Source organism: Cornus florida, unplaced genomic scaffold, assembly GCF_030987335.1.
Source record: "Cornus florida cultivar Cherokee Brave unplaced genomic scaffold, ASM3098733v1 CherokeeBrave_3.0.0_Hap2_Chr01, whole genome shotgun sequence".
Taxonomy (NCBI): Eukaryota; Viridiplantae; Streptophyta; class Magnoliopsida; order Cornales; family Cornaceae; genus Cornus; species Cornus florida.
In genome coordinates this window covers 52,829,344-52,853,278 of record NW_026775571.1, presented here as the reverse complement: position 1 = coordinate 52,853,278, position 23,935 = coordinate 52,829,344, and the positions used below count along the sequence as shown (strand labels likewise).

General features: G+C 37.2%; 1 protein-coding gene across 1 annotated transcript; it reads left to right on the top strand.

Moving 5' to 3' along the window:
- The first annotated feature begins 228 nt into the window (after positions 1 to 228).
- LOC132297033 (serine/threonine-protein phosphatase PP1 isozyme 3-like) lies at positions 229 to 23,200 on the top strand. Its single transcript, XM_059794888.1, has 4 exons — positions 229 to 764; positions 7,997 to 8,556; positions 8,636 to 8,857; positions 22,836 to 23,200. Exons 1-4 carry the CDS (start codon positions 590 to 592, stop codon positions 22,857 to 22,859), a joined length of 981 nt encoding a protein of 326 aa, XP_059650871.1. The 5' UTR covers positions 229 to 589; the 3' UTR covers positions 22,860 to 23,200.
- Positions 23,201 to 23,935: the final 735 nt, after the last annotated feature.

Sequence of the window (23,935 nt, the reverse complement as noted above, 5' to 3'; positions counted from 1 at the left end):
ATTTTTCTGTTAAAAAAACCGTCTTTACTTTTTTTGTCAAGTCGGTAGACGGTTATACTTTGCCCTGGTTTTCTAGTGTTCAAAATGCGTCAGCGGCAACCGCATTATCCATAGAGGAGCGCACTACGCACTCTCACATACTTTTTAAGACCAGAGTCCCATTGACTCTTCGTCACTATTGGTTTCTCTCTCCCCCATAAATAGAATACATATAGATATATATCTATATATATATATATAAAGAGAGAGAGAGACGGGTGTCGCTCTCCGCAACATGTCTTTTAGAGGAACCTCTCTCTCTCTCTCAAATTTCTCTCTTTGCTTTTGTTTTTTCCTTTTTCATTTTAATTTCAGGGTCTGAGAGAGAAAATTTTGAAAAGAGTTATAATCTAGAGGCCTAAAGCCAAAATCCCCAAAGCTAGAGTCTTGGTTTTTAAGCTCTCCCTCTCTCTGTCTGCCTGTCTTTGGAGATATTATGCTACTATCAACAACCCCAGAACGAGATCAAAAACATCTCATCCACACCCTTTATTCTCTGCTACTGCTTTTTCGATCTTGATATTGGGTTTGTGAGTAAGACCTGAAAAATATGGACCACGCGGCGATAGATGATGTAATCAATCGGTTGCTCGAAGTTCGAGGCAGACCAGGGAAGCAAGTGCAGCTTTCTGAGTCTGAGATCAGGCACCTTTGTCTACAGGCCAGAGATATCTTCTTGCAGCAGCCCAATCTGCTGGAGCTTGAAGCACCCATTAAGATCTGTGGTATATTTCTACAATTTTCCGCTAATTCACCTCTTCTTTTTTTTTTTTGTTTTGTTTTTGGGTGGTGGGTTTGCTTTACTTTTAATTATATTGAAGTGGGTGTATCTTAACTTTGATTACATTGAAGTGGGCTTGGATTAAGTTTGAGAACTGTGAAATAGGTTTGGCTTTTGGTTTTTGTGAATTTTTTTATTCTTGAAAGTGGATTTAGTTTTGTTTTGTTCAAGTTCAAGTGGGTTGTGTTCAATTTTTGACTTTTACTTGGTAATACTGTTTCCTACCTGGGTTAATTATGCATGTGGTGATACATATTTGAAGTTTGACTTAAAATATGCCAGGAGTATGAGTTGAAATAGATATCATTTGGCATGGTATTTCAGTTTTGTTGTGCTGCACTTTCTATAGTTTATTTTTATTTTTATTTATTTTTTTGACTTGGACATCCTTTTATGGGTTAAATTTATATATTGTACACGGTGTTAAACTTGAAGATGGACTAGCTGGTCAAATTGAAGAAGTCTTACAATATATCTTGATTATTAAGGGCCTGTTCCGTATTTTTTTTTGGAACCTGTTACAAGGTAAAAGGGGAAAAATGAGAAGACACAAAAACGTCTAATGGAATATTTTCAAAAACTGATTTGAAAAAGTTTCTTGAAAGCCCTTTCTCAGTATATATATTTTGAATTAGCTTATGCGATTGTAAAATTTTGAATCCATCAAGAAAATCATGTCATTTCAAAGCCTACCTGTTTCAAAATTTTCATTGATGAAAATGGCAAAAATAAAAATGATACAAAATACACACCAAATTTTTGTTGTTGAAAATAAGTAGTTAGAATCATGTAAAAACGCTTGGGACATGAATGCTTAATTTAAGACCAGGAAAAGATTATTTAAAATATTAACTTTAGTAAATCAAAAGGCAGAAATGAGAACTTGCGAAATTAATGGCCAAGAAAGATTTAAACTCAATCATTTCCACTATATTGGATTAAGTACTCATAAGGAGAGATTTAACTGTTCTATCTAATGCTATAACTAAATGTTTAACTGTATAGACTGTTATTTTCTAGGACATTGACTGCATGTTTGGCTGTATAAGTTTTTATCTATGATGCTGTAATTAAAATTTCTAGTTATATTTTTTGAATTTTGATGTAAATGGTTTATAAATATCTTTTTGGCCTTGAAAACTATTCACTGGCTAGGGAATGTTGGGATTTGATGCTTGGTCTGTTTGGGAGTCTATGGGTCATGCCTGGATCCTCTAGAGGGTTGATTGAGGCTTGGAGAGGTTGTTCTGTGGGGGCTCATATTCAAGATGCTTGGAGGGCTACGCCTCTTTGTGTGTGGTGGTGTATTTGGCTCGAGAGGAATAGGAGATATTTCGATGGGAAGGAGATGCCAATTTCTATCCTTAAATTCTCTATTATTTCCCCTCTTTTTTGTTGGGTTTCAGGAAGAGATTATAGATCTTTAGAGGATATTGTCGATTTTTTGGCTTCTTTGAACGCTTAGAGGCTCTTTTTGACCTTGTGTAGTTCTCTTGGGACGCGCTTTCCTTTTGAGCGCTTTTTATACATCTTTACTTAAAAAAATAAATAAATAAATAAATAAAAATAAATAAAAAAATATTCACTGAGCTGTGACGCTCATTCATACATTCTTTTCCATCAGTGGATCTGTACAAGTTGGAGCTATAAAGAAAAATTTGCTGTTATGTTCTGTATACATAATTTTTATATTGAAAGTTCAGATTTGACTTCTTATGTTGGCTTTATGGTACCAATACTATGGACTATTTTGTCTAGACTACATCCTTTGAGGATGTACATGCTATTATGAACTTGGTTTATTATATAGTTTCGTTAGCAAATATTACCTCTTAGTATTATATCATAGATACCATTTAATCTCTCTCTCTCTGTGTATGGATGAGTTACTTATCTCATTATTTATATCATGGGACATCTATATATATGATATCACGCGGGAAAAATGAATCTCTCTCGATTATGGTTGCTAAGTATGGATGGCTTGCAAGCAATTAGCACTTAGCAGTTTTGTAGGTTCTCTTTTGTCATCTTGGGTTTGGTTTGTGATAGTCGTCTAAGCATTTAACGTTAAGCTTCAAATTAAATTTCATGAAGAGTATGCTAGATAAGAAACCAAGGTTTCTGTTTATAGGCTATTGTCTTTCTATATTATGTGCTTATATTGGGAAAATCATGAATTTGTGTTATTTTATGCAATTAGGTACCAACTAGGAAACTCGGTATTTGATATATTATATAAAACAGAAGAAACTCATAAAGAAGATGAGGTAGGGTTGATCCAATTAAGTCTGGATCAATCCAGGTTTAGCTGGGTGGACTATCCAGATACCTTGGCCTGGACCAGTTGAGCTCAACAAGGTTAAACTTGGATTAATTTGCATCCTCATTTCGGCAGCCTTCTATAATTAAAGCTCATTTCCATCCAATTTCAAAGGTTATTTAAGGAAAATGGCCATCTAATCTAATGTTAACTACCTTAATTCTAAGGCCTTCTTAGGCCTTTAAAACACGAAACTTCTTTCAGGTGCTGTAGTGTTGTCGGACAAGGACAAGTGTTGGTAATTGGCGTACCTTGACACGTGTTGCATATGCCCGAAACTAATCCATCTTTAGTTTTATTTTTATTGTTATTGTTATTATTTTTTACCTAGATGTCACGGGTTCAAATCAAGGAAACAGCCACTCCGCATGCGGAGGTAAGGCTGTGTACATCTGACTCTCCTCGAACTTTGCAATAGCGTGAGTCTCGTGCACTGGGCTAGCCCTTGTTTTTATTTTGAAAATCGGCCCGGTGACAGTAACACAGGGGGTACGTGAGTAAGCGTGAGGGACATGGGAATGTGGGATTGTTGTAATTTAAGAAAAAGGTTGTGGAAGCATAAAAACAAGAAGAAAAGAGAAAAAGGGACTAAAAAAAATAGATTAAATCCCCATACCAAATTACATGACAGGTTAAGCGCTTGTGTGCACCTAAGAAGCACAAACACGGATACGGGACATGGATACGACACGACACGGATACGGCGACACGGCAAATCCAAAAAAATTAGGACACGGACACGGCGGATAGTATATATACACATATATATATATATATATATATATATATATATGATGTAGTACTTTAAAAATTACTGAGTGTTATTATTTTTCATCAACCTCACAATGAAAAAAAACCACAAATCATAACTCATAACTAATAAATTATAAAAGAACATGTTGTAGAGTTATAAAAGCAAATAAAAAACAAGACATTAGAATAATAACTAGTATCATTTAATCATCATTGCAACTTTACTCCAAATACAAAAGCATAGACAAAAAGGACTATTAACATTCATGACTGTTTAACATTCAGCACTTTACTGTTAGCACTTAACATTCACAAAAACCTAAAGGCTAGTCCCCGAAAAAGATACAAAAACCAAGTCAGTGTACTATAATCTATTCCCATCCATCATTTGACCTGGGACTTTTACCATTTACAATACCAAAAGGGTAGTACAAAACAAAAAAAAAAAGAACATATCAGCATTCAAAAAAAAAAAAATTTCCAGAAGTGTCCGTGCCGCGTCCGCGGAGTATTCGTGCCGTGTTCAAAAATAAAAAAAGATGACACGTGTCGGGACATGTCCGACGCGTGTCCGTGTCCGACACGTGTCGGACACGGATTCTTCACCCATTTTGGAGTGTCCGTGCTTCCTAGGTGTGCACACACACATTTGTATAAAGATGGGAGAACCCAATTAAAGCCCGGATTCTTGATTTGATTCGAGGTAAGCCGAATGGTACTCTTCAATTTGAACTTATCATCTTGCTCAATTAGCGAGATAGCGACATTGGATTTGTCATTGCCTCTACCAATCGTGATAACCACCTCTTATACAAGCCTTACCCCAAGTTTCATCTATATTTATTGCTACATCCCAACTGTGGGCATATTTGAGACAGAAAGTGTGAAGATAGAAAGTGTATTGTGAGAAGGGGATTGTGGCTACGGACAAGATTGCTGCAAGGGCGTGGTTTGGAAAATTCTCTTAGGCAGCATTGGAGTTTGGTCTTCGCCAATACCAAACAAATTATTTAGTATTTCATTATCATACTGAGGCAAGTTTTATATTTCTTGTTGTATATACGTGTATGACATTGTCATCACCAGGAATGACTCAAAGGTTATTGCTAAATTGAAACAGTTCTTGCCGTGATGTTTCCATGCTAAATATTTGGGCGCACTCAGATATTTCTTAAGGTTGTTCGATCTTAGCGAGGTATTAGCTTGTTTCAGAGGAAATATGTCTAGACTTCTTAGAAGAAACTAGTTCATTAGGCGGTCGTTCTGTCGATGTTCCTATTAAACCAAATCATAAGCTTTTGTTTGATGATGGAGATCTATTTGATCCCAGTAGATTCTTATGACTAGTTGGAAAGTTAATCTATATCATTGTTACTCAGCCAGATATCTCATATGCATTTAGTGTTGTGAGTCAGTTCATGACAGCTCTTAGGGTATCAAACTAGAGTGGTGTTCTTCGGATTATTCAATATCTCAAGTGAGCTTTGGGACTAAGATTTTTGTATGGATGAAATGGACACCGTAGGGTAGAAGGTTTTACAGATGCTGATTGGGTGGTTCTCCCTCAGATGGGAGATCCACTATGGGTTATTGTAACTTCATAGGAGGTAGTTTAATTAATGGAGAAGTAAGAAGTAGGCGGTAATAAATTGGTCCAGTGCTAAAGCCGAGTATAAGGCGATGGCCCACACTTCTAATGAGTTAACATGGCTACAACATTTCCTTGAAGAACTGGGCTTGACAACCAAAACTTCTCTTCCATTGTTTTGTGATAACCAAGTAGCTCTCCACATTGCATCTAATCTAGTGTTTCATGAGAACAACCAAGTACATTGAGCTCGAATGTCATTTTATTTGAGAAAAGATATTGAGTGGAAACATCTCTAAATTATTTATTAAATTTGAAGATCAACTTGTTGATATGTTTAGTAAGGCTATGAGTCATAATCGTTTGAGGGATATATGATATTTGTTCCATGTTGGGATTATTTGATATATAGTCTCCAACTTGTGGGGAAGTGTTAGAATGCATATATATATATTGTAGTTAATATTTCTCACAAGGGTGATTTGATCATTTCATTGTAATGGCAATTGTAATATATTTATACACACCAGTGAGAGAAGAATGGCTTAATCTCTCTCTCACAAAAATTCCCATAACGTCTCTATCTTTTTCTTCTTTTTTTTTTCGATCCCTAATCTCAACATTTTCTAATATGAAGTTTCTTTGGTTTGTGTGTTACTTGAAATACGTTTGTATATGTGTATGGATACTTGTATTTTTATTTGCCGTTGTTATTTTCTATTTATTTATTTTAATCATACAAGTGTATAATAAACTTGTTCTCACACATTTTTGTCATTTTTAAGTATGGAAACTTGTATCCATACAGTAGTACCTATATTTTATGATTATATATATAACTAAAATATAAATTGTTATCCCAAGGGGTTGGCTCAAGTGGGTAAGAACTTGGCTCTGGTTGCTCAGGAAGCATAAGGTTTAAGGTTCGACTCCTCTTTGGTGCATACAATTCCTTAAGAGGGGGTGGGGGGTTGTGAGTATCAACTAGGAAAATAAAGAATAAATTGTTTGTTGAACCTGCATTGTGCCCTTAGCTATTTTTTTTTTTTTTTTAATAATTACCATGTACATGTTTGTAGTCATAATTGTGCTACTTAGCTTCCAAGTCACTTGCCACCTAAAAAATAAAAAATAAATTGTTTGTTGAACCTGCATTGCGCCCTTTACTAATTTATTTTTTTATTTTTATTATTTTTATATAATTACCATGTATGTGTTTGTATTCATAATCGTGCTTCTTAGCTTCCCAGTCACTTACCACCTAAAAAAATGTGTGATAAAAGGTTTGTTGACTTTAAGAGATAGTCAAAACAAGAGTAAAGTAGAAGAAGATGAAGAAGAAGAGAAGGGAGAGAAGGAGAGAAGAAAGAGAGAGAGATGGGCAAAGAGAGAAATAATGAAAAAATCCTTTCATCTTTCCACCACATTCTATTTATACTAACAAGTGTCCGAAATTACACATAAGCACCCAACATTATATAAGCAATAACAAATAAGCCCCTGACAAACAAGGTTGTCCAAATAATTTAACTTCGACGCAATTTGGTTAATTAACCATTCAATCATTAGGCAAGTGACTTAAACCCTAATAATCTGAATTATTGGTATCAATAGGATCAGAGGGGGGTGGTGAAGTGAAGCTTGTTTTCTAGCGTTTTGTATGATTTTTCAACAGTAGGTTGTGAAAAACTCTCTCCTGTTCAAGTACTTTGCATTAAAATTAGAGTCATGATACGGAGTTTGACAGTTGGACAATTCATGACGTCAGCTCCTACTCACATTAAAACAATCGGAGTTGTCCGACTGTCGGACTCTAAATGATTTTGCTTAAAATTATTGGTTAACTTCACCTCCTTGCTAATGAAAATATAACCAGCTCCATTTTGCAATCATACCTAAATAAATAAATAAAGAAGTGTATGTCGAATTTTGTTCATCACATGCACCTCCATCAATGAAATTCCTTTTTTACAAAATCCTCATAAGTCATTTGGATTGGTCGGAAGCCTTCTTGTTTTGTTTTTCTTTTTTTCCTTCTTATTTATTTATTTTTAATCAATTGTTCCAGATTGTAGTATACATTAAAAACTAAGATCTATCAATTGTTCCAGTTGTAGTATCTGATTAAAAACTAAAATAAATAAACTAAGATTTATTTATTTGTAATCAATAGTTCCAGATTATAGTATACAATAGTTCCAGATTGGTGTGCTTATTTTTAGGCATATGGTAATTATGTCTGCGCCAGAAATTCATGAGTTTATATGGTCTGGAAGTTAAAATTTTCATATCCTGAGGGTCATTGCCACCATTTTGAAGTGTTCTCTTTCTCCTGTGAGTAGCAATGTATGTGTATGTAATACTGCTTAAGTACACTTATCATTAGAACTGACCTAGGACACCTGTATTTATTATAATATATTATTTATTTATTGCCTTCTTTTGAAGAACTTAAATTTTAAATTAGTTTAGTTTCTTTTAGTTATGTATTTTTGTTTTAAATTTTGACCAGGAGATGTTCATGGCCAGTATTCTGATCTTCTAAGGCTTTTTGAGTATGGCGGATTTCCTCCTCAAGCCAATTATTTGTTCTTAGGAGATTATGTAGATCGTGGGAAACAAAGCCTGGAAACAATATGCCTTCTCCTTGCATACAAAATAAAATATCCTGAGAACTTTTTCCTTCTGAGGGGCAACCATGAATGTGCTTCTGTAAACCGTATTTATGGATTTTATGATGAGTGTAAGCGAAGATTTAATGTCAGACTATGGAAAGTTTTTACAGATTGTTTTAACTGCCTACCTGTGGCTGCTCTTATTGATGAAAAGATACTCTGTATGCACGGGGGACTCTCTCCTGACCTGCATAATTTGGATCAAATCAGGAAGTTACAGCGTCCTACTGATGTTCCAGAGACTGGTTTACTATGTGATCTACTTTGGTCGGATCCTAGCAAAGATGTAAAAGGGTGGGGGATGAATGATAGGGGAGTTTCATATACCTTTGGTCCTGATAAAGTGACAGAATTTCTTCAGAAGCATGACCTTGACCTTATATGTCGTGCACACCAGGTCTGAATTGCGATTTAGATTGTTCACTTGTACATATGGACTCACAGTCTTTCTCATAGTATCTTATTTCCTTTTGCAGGTTGTGGAAGATGGGTATGAATTCTTTGCCGATAGACAACTTGTAACCATATTTTCTGCCCCTAATTACTGCGGAGAGTTTGACAATGCTGGTGCAATGATGAGTGTGGATGAGACTCTGATGTGTTCTTTCCAAATACTAAAACCTGCAGAGAAGAAGCCAAAATTTGGGTTTGGGAGCTCCACTACAACTAAACAAGGAACTCCTCCAACCAAAACCAAGGTAGATAGTCCTTTCTCCAACAAAAATTCTTACCTTCTAGCAGGTTGATGGTATATCGTAATCTAGAACTCTCTCCAACTGTCTATAATTGTCACCCCCCCCCCCCCCCCCCCCCCCCCCAAAAAAAAAAAAAATCGTCTCTCTTTTGTTGTTTTTTTTTATAAAAAAAAAATCATTATTTAAGTACAATGGAGTAACACGAATGAGTAGAGCAAGAGACTAGTGTAATCATTTATGCTACCAAGTGTTTGTGAACATTATAATAGAAGGGGGATAGATTGATGAGACAAAAAGACGGGATGGTAAGAGAGGTGAATAGAGTGAAATTCAGGTCATTCATGGAAGTGGAGAGTTTGCCACAACTGCCCCGATTGATGGTGACACCACAAGGTTGTTGGAAATGAGAGGACTGTACTTTAGGGTGGATGACTATGTTACCTGGACTCACCAGTTCTGGCCAGAGTGTCCGTGTCGACACGTCACGGACACCGGATCTGGGTCGGACTCCTCAACTTTTCATCGAACACGGCTGATGATGAAAACACGTAAAAGGATGTGTGGGTTGATGCTTGTGAAGGATTACAAAAAAAATTCATGTCTCTTTGTTGAATCAGCTTCCGTTCGCGGTGTTAGGAATCTTTGTGATTCGAAGATGGCATATAGACTGAGTTCCCGTTCCCCCATTTTCGCCTTGAAGGGAATGGACTGTTAAATTAGGGTTTTTGTAATTAATCTCATAGGGGAGCATTTGTCCTGTCTTGCTCCCCTCCTTGAGCATCTTCCGATTGATGGAGGAGGAGGAAAACCAACCTACTGTCGATGATCCCATAGAATTAGAGACAGCCCCCAGTCGTTCTTTATAAGTGTTGAGAGAGAGAGAGAGAATATATATGAAAAACGTGTATATTATGGTCGTTCTTTAGAAGTGTTGTGAGAGAGAGAGAGAGAGAACATATATGAAAAACATATATATTATTAAATAATACAATAATATAATGGTGTTTATATAGGAGAAGTTACAAGAGTAGGTGAGTGGAGAACAAGTAAACCCTATACATGATAATGCTATATATAGTAACGAGGGATAGGTGAAGGCGGCTACAGAATACAAAAAATACTAGTAAACTCTGTATACAATGTAATCTAACTGTACACGTGTGACAGCTCATACAATACTGTTAACACTCCCCCTCAAGCTGGAGAATAAATGTCAACATATGGAATCAATAGAGTTCTTGGGAAGCGCCTTAGTGAATATGTTTGCCAACTATAAGGAACAAAAGGTGTAACAATCTCATTCGAGTCAACGTTAGATTGAATGAAATGGCAATCTACTTCAATGTGTTTAGTCCTCTCTAGTAAACTGGATTGCTAGCAATATGAATAGCTGCCTGATTGTGACAATGGAGAGGAATTGGGTACTCGACTGAAATCCCAAGTTCCTGTAAAAGAGTTTTCAACCAAGTAAGTTCACAGGCAGTGCGCGCCATGGCATGATACTCTGCTTCAGCACTGACTATTTCTTACTCTTCTAAGTTATTAGATTTCCTCCTATGAAGGTGCAATAACCCGTGGTGGACCGTCGATCAGAAGGAGAACCGGCCCAATTTGCATTTGTGTATCTCTCAATCCAAAGATGTCCAGAAGATCTATAAACCAGACCACGCCTCGGAGCACCCTTGAGATACTTTAAGATGCGTACAATTGCCTCCGTGTGGGGTACTTGAGGATTGGTTATGAACTGGCTCACAACACTGATTATGAGGTAAATAATCTTACCTACAAGTCTCCGATACATCTCTGGTGTAGCTAAAGGTTTCGAACCAAGATATTCAGTATCCTGTAAGAGATCAAGAGTATGCTTCCGTTGAGAAAGACTAATGCTTTGCTTCGACCAAGCCAACTCAAATCCTAGAAAATACTGAAGTTTCTCTAAATCTTTACTAAGGAAGCTATAACTCAAGTGATGGATTAAAACTTGTATTCCATCTCTGTCATTGCCGGTGATTACAATATCATGTACATACACCACAAGAATCACAATACCACATTTCGTTTTCTTAAAGAAGAGAGAGTCATTAGCCTGGCTTTTGGTCATACCATGAGCTACCACTGCTTTGCTAAACTTATCAAACCATGCACGAGGGGGACTGGTTGAGGCCATAGATAGACTTCTTGAGATGACACACATTCTCCCTTAGACTCAAACCTAGGTGGTTGAGCCATATAGACCGTCTCACTACGGTCACCGCGCAGAAAGGCATTTTTAACATCAAGTTGATGAAGTGGCCAGTCTATATTAGCTGCAAGAGATATTATCATACAAGCATAATTCAGTTTGGCTAGAGGAGAGAACGTCCCAGTATAATCAAGGCCGTAAGTCTTGGTGTAGCCTTTAGCAACAAGTCGAGCTTTGAGACGGTCAACAGTACCATCAGGCTTCTGTTTAATAGTGAAAACCCAACGGCAACCATCAACCTGAGTATCAGTAGGCTTAGAAACAAGGTTCCAAGTATGATTCACTTTTAAAGCGTTTATTTCTTCTTCCATAGGTTTCCTCCACCCTGGATGAGAAAGTGCCTCCTTGTAGGACTTAGGAAGAGCAATAGAGGATAACGATAAAGAAAAAGCTTGAAATGAGGACAATTTATTATATGACACAAAATTGGAGATAGGGTGAGTGGTACAAGACCTTTTACCTTTCCAAACAATAATAGGTTGTTCAAGATCAGAGTCCAGAGAGATGGAAGAATCTCTAGGCGTTGAAGCAAGTGGTGGAAGTGGCAAGGCTGGGTTTACTACTTCAGTTGTTGGAACATGATTAACTACTCTTTTTCGGCGACGAGCATAGACACGAAGAGCTGGTGGGATGTCAAAGTGGAAGAATAGACTCTTGAAGAATAGAGTCCTCTAAACAACTACCTTCCTGGGAGTAATAAGGAACATCCACAAAGAAAGTTACATCTGCACACACAAATTGTCTATGAAAAGTTGGACTATAACATTTATATTCCTTTTGAGTGCGAGAATAACCTAAGAAAATACATTTGTGGGCACGAGGATCAAGTTTGTCTCATCTCGGGCTTAGATTATGAACAAAGGGGACACACCCAAACACCTTTGGAGGAATGGAAAAAGGGTCTTTATCAGAAAACATCATTTGGAAGGGTGATTTTCCTTGAAGGACCCTAGAAGGCATTCGGTTTAAAAGATAAGCAGAACTGCATCTGCCCAAAAATGTTTTGGAACATGTATTTGAATTATCAAGGCACAAGCAACAACTAGGAGTGGTCCATTCTTTCGTTTGGCAATTCCATTTTATTGAGGGGTATCAACACAAGATGTTTGATGGATAATGCCCCTCGACTGAAGAAACATTTGAAAAATATTTTCTTTATATTCAAGGGAATTGTCAGTTCTAAGAACTAGTAATTTTGCATCAAATTGATTTTAAATTTCAGCATAAAAGGATTGAAAAACAAAGAACACTTGAGATCTATTTTTAAGAATATAAACCCAAGTTAAACGTGAATAATCATCAATAAATGACACAAAATAACGAGCACAAAATAAACCAGTAGTACGAGCTGGTCCCTAAACATCTGAATGTACTAACTCAAAAGGTTTCATACTCTTATTATCTAAACAAGACTTAAAAGTAGCCCGACGATGTTTACTAAGTTCGCAAGTAGTACAATTAAACTTAGAAAAATCAACTAAAGAAGGGACCAAGACTCGAAGACTATTTGAAGAGGGATGTTTAAGGCGGCAATGCCACTGATAAGCTAAAGAGGAGGAGGTGGAATGTAGAGGTGTCGGAGCAGGACTTGGCTAGAAGTAGTAAAAGACTAGCCTTCTCAAACCCCCCACCAAACATCTTCTTCTTCTTGAGATCCTGAAAGACAAAATGTGAAGGAGAAAAAATAACTGAGTAATTTAAATTTGATATGATTTTGCGAACTGACAATAAATTGAATGAAAATTAATGGATATATAAATAAACGGAGGTCCACTCTCTCCTTTTCTCTTTATCATTATTGTGGAGGCATTCAACAGGTTGATGATGAGGGTGGAAGGGCTGGGTCTCATTCGAGGGTTCATGGGGGATGGAAAGCGACCCAACCAGTTGGTAATATCCCATTTGTTTGTACAGATGATACTATTGTTTTTTGTGATGCGGTGGAGGACGTGTTGAGATACTTGAGATGTGTTTTGGTTTGCTTCCAAGCAGTCTCAGGCTTGAAAATCAACTTCAGGAAGATTGAGATTGTGCAAGTAAGGGAGGTTGAGGAGATTCATTCTTTCGATGATATTCTAGGCTGTGCTATTGATTCCTTCTCGATCTCTTATCTGGGAATGCCATTGGAGGCTACATTGAGGAGGGCATCTAGTTGGGACCTAGTCGTAAAGCGATTCAAGAGGAAGCTTGTCGGTTGGAAGAAACAATCTCTCTCGAAAGGGGGGCAAATAACTCCTATGAAGAGAACCCTTTTGAGCCTTCTGACCTATTTTATGCCCCTTTTCCAGATATTTGTGGCTGTTGTCAAGAGGCCGAAGAAGATGCAGAAGAAATTCCTTTGGAGTGGTACTGGGGATGCGTTCAAGTACCACTTAGTGAATTGGGGAAAGGTGTGTACTCCTTCCTATTCAAACAGAGGGTTGGGTCTCTAGTGGATTGATTTGTTCAGCAAGGCATTGTTGGGCAAATGGCTTTGGAGATTTGGGAGAGACGGGTCCAGATTGTGGGTGGGAGTAATTTTGTGCCACTTTGGGAAGGATTTTGGAGGGTGGATTTCAAGGGAAGTGAAGTCTCCTACCGGGGTGAGGGTTTGGAAGCTTTTGAAGAAGGGTTAGGATGAGTTCTTCAAACGTATCCGGTTTAGAGTTAGAAGTGGGAGACATGTCAGATTTTGGAACAATCATAGGTGTGGGACAACTCCATGGCATGTAGTCTCCCGGGTCTCTTTAGGATTACTACGGATAGACATGCCTTGGTCATAGACTGTTATTGGCTTGATAGCGGGTGGATGACTTTAGACTATTGTTCCGGAGATATTTCCATGAGTGGGATCTCGTAGTGGTCGCAAAGTTCTTGACTTTGTTGTTGTACAGTCAGGTGGTGAAGGAGGGGCTAGATGAGATGATTTAGAAGGCCTCTCTGAAGGGAGTTTTTGGAGTGTGCTCATTCTATATGAAGTTTATGGAGATTCCGGGTCCTCCCTTCCTTTGGAAGGCCATTCGGAGATCGAAAGTCCCCTTGAAGGTGGCTTTTTTCGCATAGTCAGCAGCTCTTGGTTAAAAATTAAGAGTAATGCTAGGGAAAGGGAACACGGCGACTAAAATTGGTCGAGTCAGGTGGTGGAAAAGGAGGGGCTAGATGAGATGATTTGGAAGGCCTCTCTGAAGGGAGTTTTTGGAGTGGGCTCATTCTATATGGCCTAGTTTGGTATGCAGGAATGGAATGGAATGGAATGAAATGAAATAAGTATTCCATTCCAACCATTCGCTTGTTTGGTAGGACATTTAGAATGGGAATGACTATTCCCAATGAATGAAAATCCATTCCACTTCTAAACGGATGGAATGAAATTCTTGGCCATCACCATCACCATCACCAACACCACCACAATCCACCATCGCCACCACCTTCCCCCACCACAACGACAGCCTTCCGCTGCCACCGACATTGTCGTCTCCTTTCCTCACTGCCTTGCACCGCCACTACTGCCGCCGCCTTCCTCCACCGTCGTCGTCGTCACCGCCACCACCGCCGCCGCCGCCTTCTGTCACCAACTTCCTCCACCGCCGCCACCTTCTGTCACCAACTTCCTCCACCGCCATCGCCACCACCTTCCTCCACCGCCGTCTTTCGCCACGACTGTCGTCACCACCACTGTCGGCATCTTCCACCGCCACTGCCTTTCACCACCACCGCCACCGCCTTCCATTGCCATCACTGCCTTTCGCCACCACCTTCCGCCACCCCATCGACACCCTCCATCGCCTTCCACCACCACCACTTGGAATTGTGATTATCAATTCATTCCAACATCATTTCATATTTGCAACCAAACAAGATAATGTGAATGACCATTCCATTTCGTTCAATTTCATTCTTGCGTACCAAACTAGGCCTAAGAGTTAGATTCTAGGTCCTCCCTTTGGAAGGCCATTCGGAGATTGAAAGTTCCCTTGAAGGTGGCTTGTTTTGCATGGTCAGCAATTGGTTAAAATTAAGAGTAATGCTAGGGAAAGGGAACACGGTGACCAACATTCTTTGAGTAAGGAAAGATAGGATGGTATGTGGTTTGAAAGGTATAACCTTAGATTGGAATAGTGAAAGAGGATTCATGTAGCTTACTCCAAATAGTTTTAATAAAGTTCGGTTAATTTGATTTGAGTTGAGTTTGAAAAATATTTTGAAGTTAGTTGAGTTTGGGAATGGCCCAAAGAATCTTATCTAGGATGATGTTTGGGGTGGTGTTTCAGCACTAAGGAGGGATCCAAATTTGTACACAATCTCAGTAGATAGTAGGGTATTGATGGTAAGCATGTGACCGTCTCATGGAGTGGTGGTTTGAAATCATGAGACTGGGATTTGGTTTAAATCTTAGAGCCTGAATTTATTTTGATTGAGAATTGGATAAAGGTTTTCCTAACCCAACTAACCCAAAAAAAAGAGAGAGAGAAGTTTATAATTTTTATATATTTATGACTTCATGTTATTAATACTAATCTAAGGTTGGATTTATTGTTAATTGGCACAATATTATTGGTAGTTATTAACCTAATTTACGACACAATTACTTTGAAACTTTGAATTAAAACTATGATAGCTGACATTAAGTTAAATTTATAAACATAATAATTAAAAAATATAAAGTTTTGAGTCCTTTCCAAATTCCAATACAATATAGTTTAGTATTTAATACATATATTTTAGTAATTCTTTTTTGTAACTTTCTATTTCTTAATAGGCTATTAAAATTTTGAACCTCCTGAAAAACCTGTATGGTGTGGCATGGACTGAGATGCAATGGGTTTCTCTGGATTTGGGTTTGATGTGGGCTGAAGTATTAGTATGTTGGGTTTGGCGTGGGCTGACCCCTTGGCCTGCCCAACCCGCTCAAGTCCCACCCCTAATTTGTGGAGTTGCAGAGGGGGCAAAAGGGGAAACTTTCAGTTAAATGATTTTACTTGGTCTTGTGGGCGGGGCAATACCATGTTTGGAAGGGCATGGAAATTTATTGCCCTCTGAAGGTGTTCAAAATAACTTTTGTTTCTCTTTCTTTTCTTTTTTCCTTTCCTGTTCTTTTGACTATTTATAATGATTGAAGGAAATACCTTTTGACTGGCTGATGTATGGTTAAGGAGCTAGGTGAGTTTGCTAATCCTTAAATTGTTGCATGGTAAAGTAGTTTGGAGTTGTAGATCCTTCTTTCACAATGTTTGGCACACATTGAGTTACACAGATATTAGGGAAGTTGTATTGTTTTTTGGGTCGTGGACGTGGTTAGGAATGGGTGTGGAAGGCTTGGGACACTGCTCATCTATGTTTGATATGGTGCATTTGAACTTACCGAAAAAAGATATGGTGCATATGGAGGGAGAGCTCATTTGAAGGAGAGGAAATTCTGGTTTCTAAGTTGGAAGGGAATGTGCATACGCTTTGTTTTTCTGGATCTTCTCTATTCTTCTTCTTCTTCTTCTTCTTCTTCTTCTTCTTCTGTTATTTTATTTTTATTATTATTATTTTTATAGAATGTTTTGGAAGTTTGTTCATTCTCACTGATGCATAGGTTTTTTGCTCTTCTATACTCTATGCTTTGTTCTTCTCTATTCTCAATTTTTGGCAATGCAGAATCATATCGTACTGGGATCCTGACACTTTAAATGGTACATGTTGAGGAGCTTGATTTTCTTTTAGTTATAGATTTTGTTTTTTATTTATTTTTATTTTTTAGTTTGAATTTTCTATTCATGGTTGGAGTACTTCTTCATGCTTTTATATGGTTAAATTATTGCAAGGATATCCCCCTCTCACAATTCTTCTTGTTTCAGCTTATAATACTAATTGATCCATGTTCTTCTTCCTCTTATTTTTTTGTTCCTTGTGCAACAGCTTTTTTCCAACCCCTTTGAATAATGATTCACAAAACCTAGCTGTCCAAATTAGAGAATTCTTAGGAATTCACATTCAAGTTAAAAGGGAAAGGATAGTTCTTAGGACTTACCATGATTTGGGTGGCTTCCATGCTGTTAAATCACGGTATCATCATCATTGTTATCATCATCTTTGCCTTAATCGCATATGCTATGTTACCCGAACTCGGACACAGGTGTGTGTCTAGAGTTCGGATTCGCTGATCCATTACATTACAGGACTCGGGGACTCTGGCTAAAAAGGGTCCAAAAGTTGGATACGGACGTGTCCATAGACAAAGGATATGCAACTATCGTCTTATTATTAACGATTTTACCCTTCTTAGCAACAAGTTCGTTAAAAGAATTACTTTAAATGATAATAAGTCTTTAGAGTATTAGCCATTTATTTAAATTATTTTAAGTACTTCGTAATTGAGTAAGTGAGGACTTCCAATATGTCATGTCTTCTCTTAAAAGCAATAAAAAATAAAGAAACAGTAAGTTGGTACAACTAGCTTACCCAAGTTAACATTTACAGTTACCACTCTTTTTATTTGGAGTACAACTATATGTTAATATGTTGTACAGTTGTATTCCACCATTCAGAAAGCCACACTGTATATTATAACTTATAATATATATTACAGCTTACGTGTAACCCAAAATATTATGTATATATATATATATATATATATATATATATATATATTTAGGGGAGTACAGCTGTAACCCATAACACTTATGTTTTCACACTCAGCCAATTACAAACAAATTGGGCATTGATAGCGCGTGAAAGGTAGACAATCATCTTTAACCTTTCAAAGACATTTTCCAACCATACACCATCTTCGAATCAAAGAGCTTCCTAACACCGCGAATGGAAGTCGATTCAACCAAAAAACATGAATTTTTTTTTTTTTGAATTCCTTCACAAGCATCAACCCACACATCCTTTTGTGTGTGTTTGTCATCGGCCATGTCCGAAGATAAGATGAGGAGTCAAACCCAAATCTGGTGCCCGTGTCCGTGTCGTGTTGACACGGATACTCTGGCGAGCACCGGCGAGTCCAAGTAAAATAGCCCATATGAATGGGGCCGGCCACATGAATTCTCTTCAATCTTTTTTATTACATGCCAATTCACCTACTATATTTAACTTCTTAAGATCATTTTTAATAACTTCATTCCATGTTATTTTTGGCCGCCCTCTCCTTCTATTACAATTAGTTTTCCTCATTTGACCGGCCTGACGCATCATTAGGTCTCCGATATATATCTCTAAAGTCCAAACCATCTACGTCACTCTCTCGAATTTTTTCATCAATGGGAGCTACTCCTAGTTTTCCTCTCACACTTTCATTAGTGACCCTCTCTCTTCTAGTCACTCCACTTATCTATCTTAACATTCTCATTTCTGCTACAAGAAGGCGTCGTTCTTGTTTCTTTTATAAGGTCAACACTCCGCTCCATATAATATAGTTGGTCTATTAACATTCGTATAAAATTTTCCTTCTAGCTCATGTTTTATTCTTTTATCACATAAAATTCCACTAGTTTGTCTCCATTTTGTCCTACCCGCCCCAATTATACTGATTACATCACTGCCTACCTTTCCATGCTTTTGTATTATCGAACCTAGATACCAAAGTGGTTGTTTGGATTAATCATTTGGTTTTGGAGTGTTATCATTATATTATTGTTAAAATTGAAGAGAGAAATAGAAACTGAAGAACATAAGGATATAATGCAGTTCACCCACTAGGTCCTACACTCACAGCACAAACTACAAAGAGCTACGTCACTCTTATTATATTCTCTCTTTAAATTGTTTACAATGAGCGCCTTTATTTTTAGGTGAAAGAATACAAGTGATAAATATGGAAAATACATTAATGGAGTATTCCCTAAAATCAATCCCATAAATCACTCCAATCAATATTCTAACATAGGCTGTGTTACCTGTACTCAGGCTGAAGTGTCTGTGTCGACACGGCATGACACAGACACTAACACTGGATGTGAGTCGAATCCTTCATCCTTGCATTGGACACTACCAAAAAAAAAAAAAAAATGTGTGGATTGATGCTTGTGAGGGATTAGAAAATTGTCCCATGTTTTATCTGTTAAACAGGCTTCCATTGACGAGATTAGAAAGCTCAGTACAACAGCAATGGCTGTCTGGTGCGTCTTTTGAAAGGTTGAAGGCGATTGTATGCATATGCGTTGTGTTTGCTAATTTTTTTTGTGCCGGCAGAGTGTGATTTTACTTGCTTGACTATCGACCAAAATAATTTTTAATACTCTTCAGGGGCCACAATAATGCCACCTGTTTATTGGATATGAAGAAATGGAGATTTGGGCCTTTTTAACAAAGTTATATTTTAGAGCTGTAAACCAAAATCACTATCTACTACTGTAAACCTGCACAATGGTTTGTAGTTGTACTGCACAGTCCTTACTTTTTTTATTTAGTACCACAATCTATCATCTATAAGAATCTCGAGACATTTGTTTTGTTCTCTGCTTTGACTTTTCAAATAAGGTAAACAAATACAACAATAAAATAATATTAGTTACCATATAATTTTTTTTTTCTTAATTGGTACTCACACACACATGCCTCCACTGCGGCTTGAACCACTGACTTCCCTTTGAAAAGTAGAGGCCTGGTACCACTATGCCACTGGCATGTTGGTTAGTTACTATATAAATTTATATCACTCTTTCCTTTTCTATTATATTTATTTATTTATCGTCTAATACATAAAAATGGTACACTTTTTCTTTTTCTTCCGAGTGTTCGTGTGCAAATTTTGGACACTTTTTGGCCGTGTCCCTGTATCCCATAACTTGAAGGATGGACGGATCCGACTTCTAGACACACACCCCTATCCGAGTAACATAGATCAGAAGCTACCCCTACACACACACACCCACCCCCAAAGTTAGTACACGAGATTTTAACTTGAGTGTCCAACTTTAAACTAAATACAGAGTTGTTGAGAGTCCAAGATGAGTTGATTTTAAGATCCAAGACAAGTTAATCCGAAGATCCGAAACGAGTTGATCCAGAGATTCGAGATGAGTTGATTCGAAGATCCAAGACAAATTTCGAGTCGAGTATAGAGTAGGGTACGATAAACTTGCTCTAATATCATGTTATAATTGAAAAGAGATATAGAAAATGAAGAACACGAGGATATAATATGGTTCAGCCACTAGGGCATACATCCACAACACAAAGAGCTCAAAGGGCTACATCATGTATTCTTTCTTAAAATTGCTTACAATTAGCACCTCTATTTATAGGTGAAAAGGATACAAGTGATAAATATAGAAAATACATTAATGGAGGATTTCCTAAAATCAGTCCCATAAATCACTCCAATTAATATTCTGTCATTGTCTAAAGTCACTCCTATAATATTCTCCAACAATTATCAATGCCCAAATCTTTATTAAATTTGCACTTCATATATTCGGTTTTAGTTCAACTGATTCTCAATCCTTTCAATTCTAAAGCATGTCTCGACGTTTCTAGTTTTATTGCTAAGTTCTCTTTACATATATCCGAAAGCACGATATCATCGGCAAATATCATACACCATGGAATCTCATTTTGGAATTCTCTTGTTATTTCGTCTAGGGTTATTGCAAATATATATGGGCTTAGCACCGATCTTTGGTCCTACGTTAATGGAAAACTAACTAGTGTAACCACACATGGTACTTTTTAAATCGTATCAATTGTAGTAATAGTTGCATTCACAATTTATTTATTTCATTAGTTAAATGGAATACAACAACCTAAGCCACAAATTCATTAATATGAGCCGGTATTGTTTTGTCCTCCCTGCTAGCCTCCTCGCAAACATCTTAACAATTGGGTCCCAGGCGGACACTTTCCTCGAAGGCGACCACAAAGGCAACCCCAAATACGAGATCGCAAACAATTTAATTTTAAAAATTCTGACTTTTTAAGGGGAGAACAATTTAATGCATTAACACACAAGTGAAAGGTATAACTTTTGAAAAGTAATTTTCTTTTAGATTTGTTGATATATTAACATCAAACTGAGAGAAAAGGGAAATTTGGATAAAGCATTGTATCGAAGTGACCAAGACATCTAGTAAAGGAAGCGTGAACCATTTATTGGTCTCTTCAGAAGTTGGTGAAGTTGGTTGTAACTTCTTTTTTTGATAAGTAAATTGTATTAAAAGCGTTCAAAAGGAGAACGCGTCCCAAACTATACAAAGACAAAATGGAGCCCATGAACTCAAAGAGCTCATAAAATCAACAATATACTCAAGAGAGGAGTAGTCTCTCCCCTGACCCCAACAAAACAAATTACAAATGATAGAAAATTTTAACACCCCAATAGAGGATTACGCTCTCTCCAAAGGCTCCACCAAATACAAAAAGGGATCACCCTCCAAAAAACTCTGGCCTGAGCCCCCACCCATTGGCCCCTCCACATATCTAACAACTCCCAAGATGACCGAGGCATGACCCAATGAATACCAAACAAGCCAAATATTTTTATTGACCTCCTTCTCTACCTTTTTATTGACCTCCTTCTCTAGCTTTGATGAATAATATCACAAGTAAGATAATGAAACAGAGTGTGTAATCGAACTTGGTAAAATATTTTTCATGTTGCAGCTGAATATGGTAAGGTGTCTTTTCACAGACAAAGAAATGCAATTTTTTTATATATTTTTTTATATCTAGAAACGTAAAACTTATATATTGTTACATTGATCTCTATAGCGCAAGTTTATAAAAAGTATTAAGAGCACTAGTCTTCATATGGATGAGTAGTTAATAGATTCAGGAACATGATGCTTACAAGTGTTTTTAAGGTTACTGTCAAATTCATGTACTATAACAGATTGTAACAGCCAGTGATGGCCATTACAACACTGTAGCAGTCCATAACAACCTGTAACGACTGCTATGAGTCTATGACACTAACAGATTGTAACGGCTGATATAGGACCATGACAGTATTGGAGTCCTAGAATCTGTTACATAATGGTTTTATTTGATGGTATTCGATTTTAAAACCATGAACTGGATTCATTATACATTCTTTAGTTGCCCATCCAAGTTAATTTAATAATTGTGATTTCCTAGCGGAAAAACATGTAAAATAATTCTGATCTTCTAGGAAGATTGATGGAAGTGGCAGATCTACATGTGAATCCTTTTATCGAACTAAATCTGAGAATGACTTTATCATGTTCATGGTGGGTTGCCACAGATTTGGGTCTGCATTATCACCCGTGATATCTATTACTGGTTAGTGGTATGAAATATGAATGGAGAAGCAAGTGAAGCAACCTGAAGAATATATTTATTATCATACCAATCCTCACTAAATAAAGATCCTTCAAATCTCAGTTCCTCCTGTAGCAGGTAGTTTTCATGAGGGTTGAGTTTTTTTCAACTTATTTCTTTCTTTGGAGGTATCGACTGTATTTGATTTGACTAGTGGAGATTTTTTTCGTTTGCCCCGGTTGTTTTGCGCTCTACACGAGAGTGTTTTCTTCTACTACTATGTTTTTTTTTTTTTTCATGATAGTATTAGTGCTTGATTGGCTTGTTAGTTTGGGTTTTAAGCTTTATATATATTCTAATTTTATGTTCGATTATGTTAGTCCAGCAGGTATGTTAGATATTCTATAGAGAGATTCTTTAGTACATTTGTACTTTTTATAAATCTTGTTCTTCCTTGTTGCTACTCCAGTTGTATATCCATGGAACATATATGATGATGTCTCCTTTGATTTTTCATATATATATTTTTAACTCCTTCCACTTCTTTTGCAGTCATTCCTTGGTGCAAAAGTGTAGTAAATTTGTTCATCCAAACGGAGATATAAAGAACAAGCTGTCGTAGTTCTGCAATGTCAAGGGCGGAGGTAAATGTCACCGACCCGGGTATGATATCTGTGCAAAGGAATTTAACAAATCAGAATCACTCTTGAACAAGACTTGAGAAGGTCTCCCCTCTTTATATGAGATAGAAGGTGGTTGTACTTTTTCTTTTTTCTTTTTTCTTCTTTAAACTTTTATGTACAACAGAAGCTGCAACAGGAAGGGATTTGAGATCACTCCAACAAAAGGTTTGCTGATGATCTCTTGATTATAATCAAAGAATGGTATTCAAGGTAGACATCCTTGGATTTAAATCATCTGTTTATTTTTCCCATAGCATTTTAACTGGCATGTTGTTCATTGTTTCGTCCGAGTCTATATTTATCTCATAGCCCATGCTCCAAGTTAGGTGAGCAGCGTGTCACAGTTCTGTCACGAGCCTTGACTAGTAACGATTAGCAATTGTGTCATGAAGCATGTCACATATGAGGTTGCATTTTATAATCGTATTTTGATTTATGCTGATTATTAAGCTGACTTGTGTTTGTGTCGAACATCTTAGAGCACCCCATAATCCGCCTCTGGCCACATGCAGTCCCCCCGTCTCAATGTACCGGGCAAATTACCGGGAAAATTTTTCAAGTGTTCTCAAGGTGATTCGAACTCCTGACCTCCAAGATGTGAGGTGAGAGAGTCTTTGTCAACCCCTTGGGATCGGGCAAAACTCGGTTAAATTAGTCAATGTTTCACATGTTGTGAAACCATATTCTTGAAAATTTTACATAGCTTTGTAAAAGGGTAGCTAATTCATTATTGAAATTTGTGGAGGGATGGTCCTTCAATATGTAAAGCATTTATATTTATAAGTAACAGTGAGGTTGTTACGCCCGTTACTGGTTGAATTCCAACATATTGCTCTAAAATGTTTTCCCGTGCGTTTGAGAAGATTTTACAGAAGCAGGTAGAGGAGCTAATTTCTAAGGGGGTAAAAAGAGAGAGACTATTACAGTGTAGGTGCAAAAATTTGCACGTAGGAACGGAACAATCTTGGA

Coding starts and splice junctions, on each gene's coding strand:
- LOC132297033 (XM_059794888.1), top strand. CDS start 590: ATGGACCACGCGGCGATAGATGATGTAATCAATCGGTTGCTCGAAGTT. Junction 765..7,996: donor AGCACCCATTAAGATCTGTG/GTATATTTCTAC, acceptor AATTTTGACCAG/GAGATGTTCATGGCCAGTAT. Junction 8,557..8,635: donor TTATATGTCGTGCACACCAG/GTCTGAATTGCG, acceptor TTCCTTTTGCAG/GTTGTGGAAGATGGGTATGA.